General features: G+C 43.7%; 1 protein-coding gene across 1 annotated transcript in view; it reads right to left on the bottom strand.

Annotated features, from left to right (window-relative positions):
* Window positions 1-1,349: 1,349 nt before the first annotated feature.
* The window catches only part of nrip2 (nuclear receptor interacting protein 2), a 48,170-nt gene continuing 42,019 nt past the window's right edge, over window positions 1,350-7,500 (bottom strand). Inside the window, exon 6 of the mRNA XM_048268545.1 lies at window positions 1,350-4,815. Coding sequence (XP_048124502.1) covers window positions 4,696-4,815 — 120 coding nt within the window. The 3' untranslated portion in view covers window positions 1,350-4,695. The remainder of the gene's footprint in view (window positions 4,816-7,500) is intronic.

The following is a 7,500-nucleotide window of genomic DNA, read 5'->3' as shown; positions in this document are numbered from 1 at the left end:
AAGGATAGAAGATGGCAGACTCACAAACACATGCAAGGACATGTGGCCACACACCGACACACACACACACACACACACACACACACACACACAGTACCACATCCTCTGTGGCACAGAGCGATGTAAGAAGCATGGCCAGATTGTCAAGCACCCAACCAGAGATCTGTTAAAGCAGAGTCTGTCCTGCCTGCAGCCTCTCCAAGTTCCCCGTTGTGTTTTGTGTAAGTTTGAGAGGACATGATCTATGCATGTGCTTCTGAGTGCAATCCTAATTAAATTCAAATTTATAGTCTGTTCTGAATGAATAAGGATTGGTCAAAATGCTGTGAATGCCCCCTGGAGTTTTACAAACCCGCACATGCATATCACAGTTATGCTAATGAAGTATTAACAGACACAGTTATGTTTTTTTGATTGTTTGTTTGTTGTTGTTTTTGTGCATTTTGTATGAGTCACCATAATAATGCCCCATAATAAATCAGCTGTTTAATCATTTGTAATGACCTTATATGAGGACTCCTATGTGGCATAGTGTTCGTGATGTGAACACCCACAGATCATTTTACAATCAGATAGATTTGTATTTGATGGCCTTGCTTGGACACATCACACATGGATTATTTATTTGCACTGTAGCCAACAGGTCATGTATTGCAGAGGCAAAAAATATAATGAGAGCACAATTTAGCAAATGGGCCCACAATTTAGTAAAATTATAAAAATGTATATATTTTTTTTAAATATCTTGATACTTCCTGGGTTCCGTAGGTGTATGGACAAAGTATAGGTGTTAGGTAAAACCGCTATTTCTTCATATTCTATTTCTAGGTCACTTTTCAATGGTTAGGCAAGTCCCTCTACTCGGCGGCCATATTGCAACGCTTTTTGGGCACTTATCGGGCATCTATTTCGGTAGAAATGCACCTACGCAAGGCTTCACAACACCAATCTTGCTCCAGTGGCGAGATGATTGGCACGATGTCTTCACAACACACCACATTATTGGCTCAATGTATTCACAACGCAGCACATGATTGGCTCAATGTATTCATATGTCGACATTTTGCTGCGGAAAGAGTGTGATATGCGTAGACAACGGCCATATTGGCGTTACAAACTAACCCCATGCATTTCTATGGAGGACTTTTGGAGTGCTGTGTCTCCTCATTAGAAAGTATCTGGTTGTGTGTAGAGTTTACAATCTAAGGATCAAAATGGCCCTTATGGCAGTTCTAGCATGAAATGATGTAAGGTGGAGATGCTGGGCTCGCGGCACTTTTGTTCTGGGCCAGATCTGGCCCACACATGGCATATAACTCATTCATAAAAAAAAATCAAGGAGCTCGGTGTATAGCCAGAATACAGATTTTATTTTGAATTTTTCAATAGGCAGATTAAAATACTGATCAGAAATCAAAAAACGATCAACAGAAAACAAAACTAAAAACAAAAGAAACAAATCAAAGATCACAGGAAAAAAATCCACTCGTCTCAAACATTAATTTTTCAAAGCCGTTACAGAGCGCACAGAGATCTGTAGAGTAAAGAAGAAGGGGGGGGGGGGTGGAGCAAATAAATGCAGGGGTGACCTTCAGTGAGGAAGCTGGTCAGATGGGTGCCGTGGTGATATGTCCTGGAGACAAAGAGACATAGCAACCTCACACAGGCTCACACTGCATGTGTCCTCCCATTGATCAGCCACACTACTCACCCCCACGCTATATGTGTGTGTGTGTGTGTGAGTGTGAGTGAGTGTGTGTATAAGATAATCAGCAACACCAGAAGCTCAGCATCAGACTACCAGCTTAGGGATTAAAGCTAGGCGCTTTTCAGTGACACTTGATCGTTTCACACCATCATGTGTGTGTGTGTGTGTGTGTGTGTGTGTGTGTGTGTGTGTGTGTGTGTGTTTGTGTGTGTGTCTGTGTCTGTGTGCACATATTTATTTGTGTGTGTTGCTTGTGTGTTCAGCGACCAAGATCAGCTATCAACAAAATAAAACCACAAAATGTTTCCAATTTTTAATTTAGATTAGTGTAGCTGTGTAAAGCAGAAGTAAAGTACAGAGGGAGAGAGAGAGAGAGAGAGATGGTGACCTCCAAGGAATACTGAGAAAATCAACCTCCACTGAGGCCTTGGCACAAAGTGAGGCCTGGGGCTAGAGTGATTCAGATGCCCCAGAAATAGAAGGGAGAAGGCAGCTGGAGTCATGAGAGTAGTGGGGAGGTTAGCTGAAGGGCTAATAAGATATGGGGATCGTGTTTCTCTCCCGGCAGAAAAAACAAGTAAGCACTCTCCTGTCACTAAAAGCATTATCAGACACACTGTCTCTCTCTTACACACACACACCTGCACACTCTCACACACACACACACACACACACACACACACACACACACAGACACACACACACACACACACACACACACACACACACAAACACAAACACAAAACCTACAAATTTGACCAACGTAAGTGAAACCTAACATCTACAGGAAAAACAACCGATCATGCAATACTGGAATGTTTTTTATCATATTATAATTATGCTAAGGTTCAGCTGTTCGAGCATTACGCAACCACGGTGCAGACACTCTGTCTGTCTGTCCAACATTTACTCTAATCACTTTGGTGCATTTCTCAAATCATCAGACACTCTGTCTGTCCAACATTTCACTCTAGTCACTTTGGTGCATTTCTCAAATCATCAGTAACGTTTGCATTACAGTAAACAATGTCTATACTTTAACAGCTCTGTGTGAATGCCATTTTGTTTCCAGACATTGTAATTTATTGCCGTACAGCAAAGAAAGACCCGACTGGTTGATAATACAGCAGTGATGTGGAGGTTGAACTAGTAGTTCTGAAAATTTCGACTCTGATCTGAGAAACGCACCAAAGCGGTCAAAGTGAGACAACCTGCAGCACACAGAGGAGGAGGAGCCCTCGTCTTTAATTCAGGTCAGCAAGGGAACCCTCAGCTGCACTAACAAATGAGAGAGAGGGTGAGAGAGAGAGAGGGAGAGAGAGAGAGAGAGAGAGAGAGAGAGCAGGTATGTGGAAGAGAGAGAGAGGGTAGGTGAGACGGAGAGAAACAAAAACAGGAGATGGGGTAAAAGAGGGAAATATGAGAGAATTGAGCAGATACAGTGAGAGATAGAGATTAGGAAGAGAGGAAGAGAATAGAAAGAGAGGAAGAAAGAGAGAGATTAGGAAGAGAAGGAGAAAGAATGGGAAGCAGATACAGCAAAGAAAAAAGGAAAGAAGAAAAGAAAGAAAAGGGGAACAAATGCTGTCATGGAAAAAATGACATGAATATGAAGCACACGGAAGGAGAGAAACAGAGTGAAAGAGAGAGAAAAGAGGGAGAAACAGAGAGTGAAAGAGAGAGAAAAGAGGGAGAAACAGAGAGTGAAAGAGAGAGACAAGGCAGTTTGGAGAGAGTGGCTATGACTTGAAATCTGCTCACGTACGTATCGGTCCCTGCGCTAGTCGGTCAGAGCTGCAGCTCTTTAATGAGCGAACAGATCACGCACCAAGCACACAGTGACCCCGGGGCAGTTGGCTGTATGTCGGGGTAATGTTCATAACATCAGATAACAGCCAGAACAACTGCCACACATGGCCATGGACCCCAGATTTGACCCTGTCTGCTGTACGCTGGGAACCATGTGTGGTTCAGGTCTCATGAACTGCTAACAGCCCTACTGCATTTAAGATCTTAAACAAGCAGTTAGTGATTATAATTCCATACACTTGTGGTCAAATCCAGTTAACTGCTCCTCAGGGTCAGTCGTCTGGCTGTCTGCTCAGTGTGTGTGTGTTCATTCACAGTCCATAGTCTGAGTGGACGACAGAGCGGCTCGGACCAAGCCTTTAAACGATCCCAGCCAATCAGCACAAAGATATAGGGGCCCAGAACAGAGGGGTGTAATTTGCTTGGCTGTTCCAAATATCAACAACCTTTCGCAAAAACTGACACCAAATTAAATCTCACCCATTCTAAGCTTAAATTCCAAACTGTTGCCATAGTCTGGCAGTATCCATAGCGCAAAAAGGGACTGAATTCAGAGATGTATTGCAACTCAGTAAAATCTTTGCGATTGTTCCACATTGTGTTTATATATTTTTTTTTGTTTAGTACAATAGCTAAGGTCTAGTTGACAGCTACTCCCACTACCTCATCTGTTCTTTCCAGCGAGACAGATTACACATCATTTATCATCATAATCATCATCATTTATCAATCACTGGGATCATTTCACACTATTTCAATCCCAATTTACTGGATTTACCCCTTTCATTTCTCTACACTATTCAATGACTCATTAGTTATTGATCAAAAACAATAATCTGAAATATGTGTTCATGAGGAAATGATACATAGATAGTATAATAGTATATAATCTCTCTGGACCTCCTTTCACTTAGCGATGCAACTGCAGTACAAAAGTGCAGGAGAGAATCATGGCAAATGCAGAATGCAGAAGCACAGAAAACAAACACTAACAGTGTGAGCTGGAAAGAGAGAGATAGAGAGAGAGAGAGAGAGAGAAAGAGAGAGAATCAGAAGAAAAAAGTGATAGAGATATGAAAAGAGAGAGACATGAAATGTTCCTCCATGTTTTCTTCCTTCTCCTCTCTAGACACAGGGAGGCGGGGTCCACGTTTGGGGTGACGTCACAGGAAGTGATGTCACAGGTTCTTGTTGTTGTCATGGTGGCACTGGCTGTGGTGGGCGGAGGTGTCCAGGAAAGGCAGCTCATCTCCACTGGCCTGGAGCCGGAGAACCCTGGAGTCTAGGTCCACACAGCACTGCAGGGTGAGGAGGGCACACACACACACACACACACACACACATTTGGACACACACACACACACACACACACACACACACACACACACACACACACATGGACACACACACACACACACAAAGAAACAAACATTATCCATCAACATGTGCTCTAAGATGTATCTCAACAGGTACAGAAGATGCTAAAACCACCACCGTCAGCATCACAACTGAACTCAGTTAGAGCTTCAGTATGAGATATGCAACATAACACAGCAAATTGCTAACAAAACTCTGAAACTCTAAACTTCAAACGTAAGTTGGGAGGAATGCGACTCTGACTACTGATGATCAAGACACCGGAGCTTTAAAAGCTTAAACACCGTGGCCTGAACTGCGCTCAGGGGGGATGGCTGAACACAAGCAGAGATCATAAGGAACAGGAGCAGGGGAACATCAAACAGCACGCCAGCTGCCTGCTCCACACACACAATAACGCTTCATTAGCCGAAACCAGAGAAGAGAAAAGGGCTAGCTCAAACGCCAGTGCTGTGGTGGTACCTACTGAAAGGTTAAGAAGCAAGGTACTATGTGAATCCAAACCAATATAACATAGCGGTATATTTCTACTATTTTAGCTCAAAGACTGGCTTCTTCTTTTTTTTTAAAGTATATTTTTTGGGCTTTTTTGCCTTTAGTTGGACATGACACTGGAGAGTGACAGGAAGCAGGAAGTAAGTGGGAGAGAGAGATGGAGTGGGATCAGGAAATGACCACAGGATTCGAACCTGGGTCCCCGTGGGTACTCGGACCCGTATATTGTACGGGCGCTATAGCCTGCTGCGGCTACTTCTTACTTGCTTTTTTTTTTTTTTTGGTAATTTCTTAGCCTCGAAAAACATAAGCTACCGCCTTCGCAACACACTTGCTGGACCAGCCTCTGAATCATCTGCCATTTGGCAGATCATCATTTCTGTTTAAGGGCCCTAAACTTTATTTCTCCAGACATCGTCCTGGCCACTTAGGACCAGACACCTCTGGCTGTCAACAGGAACAGGCCTTGGCTTTCTTCCTGCCTCAGCGGCGTTGTTTTTAGCATGGCTAAGCATATGCTAGCAGCATTGTAATGCAATATGCTGCATTATAATCAGCATGCCTGGCTGTCTACTCGCTCAGTTGTACAGGCTCTGTTTATTACGTCAGCTCAGTGCACCATGGAAGACGACGCGACCGTTAAATTATTACTTTTCCGGAGTGGTGTTGAATCTTTCCACACCAGTGTGTTTGTGTGTGTGTGTGTGTGTGTCTATTCATCCATCGCTGCCTAATGACTCTGTGAGTCAGGCTGGAGCACATTGTTCCATTTTTACATAAATGTGCCTCTGCGTGTGTACATTCATTTATTATCTGTGTGAGCTAAGTGTAGGTGTCATGACTCATGATCGACGGTCTGCTAAGAGTCAGCTGTCTTGCAAATGACCTCTTTAGGGAGACTGGACGGTTGTGGGTGTTAAATTAGGTACACACACACACACACACACACACACAAACACACACTAACACTCTCTCTCTCACATACACACACACCCACACACACAGGTACATTGGTAGAAGCTAAGGCAGAGGCAGAAATTACTAAAATCACCTGCAGAATCTCTCTCCAGAGAGTTCCATTCGCCGTGGCAACACTGTCACACATTCTAAATTCTCCATTCTAAATCCGACACGCGGGAGTGTGCCAGGCCCAGCTCAGTGAGCGATTCACTTCCAGGTCACAGGAGAAGGCACTGAATTATGAACATGAACAATTTGTCCCAGAAGCACGGGATCTTTCCCTTCCTTCTCTCCTTTCCTTCTCTCTCTCTTTCCATCCATCCTTCAACTGCTTATTCATGACTTTGTTTTGTTTTTCATTTCGGTAACACTGCAGACTGCAGCCCCCCCCTTCTCCTCCTACTACCCTCCACCACCCCCACCTGTTTTGAGATCTAGTTAAAACCACTTTGTAGCCCCGAAGAAATTCAATTAAAGCTTCTTTCCCCAACTGAATCAAGCATAACAGAGTGAAATCAACCCTGGGGAGGAACTGATGCCACAATCATTTTTCACTCCGACTCAAACTACTGATTTCGACACATGGACCAGGGGCACGATTACTAATACCGTTCTGTGTAAGGTCCAGGGGCGCCAGTACTATTATCGTATTCGTATTGTGTTCTGCTCTGTTTTGAGGAGCGGCCTAATTAAATACAAAACCTCAGCTGTTTTGAATATCACTGCTGATACTGTTCTGTGTTTAGCTCAATTCTTCTCTCTTCTCTCTCTCTCTGTCTGTCTCTCTTTCCCTTCTTCCCTCCCTCTCTCTCTCTGTCACTGTCACTGTCTCTCCCCTTCTCTCTCTCACCCTGTCTCTTTGCACCACATATCTAATGAGGGTACAGGCATTTATAGAGAGATGATTAAGATCCATTATTAATGTTTCAAGAAACCTAAGCTCAGTGTCACCTCATTCACACTGCTACAGATTGAACAGAAATGTGATTATGTGTGCTTAACAGTCTGGCAGTGGAGGAGATTGGGAGCGGATGAATTTGAGATCAGATAATGCATATGTATGGAAGCTGGGCCAGAGAACAGCATGACCATACCGTGGTGATGGTTACAGTTACTATGGTAATGAGCGTACAGATGGTGATGGTGATAGT

Source organism: Alosa alosa, chromosome 17 (genome assembly GCF_017589495.1).
Source record: "Alosa alosa isolate M-15738 ecotype Scorff River chromosome 17, AALO_Geno_1.1, whole genome shotgun sequence".
Taxonomy (NCBI): Eukaryota; Metazoa; Chordata; class Actinopteri; order Clupeiformes; family Clupeidae; genus Alosa; species Alosa alosa.
The sequence above is the reverse complement of the archived record's forward strand: the minus strand, read 5'-3'. Positions and strand labels throughout refer to the sequence as shown.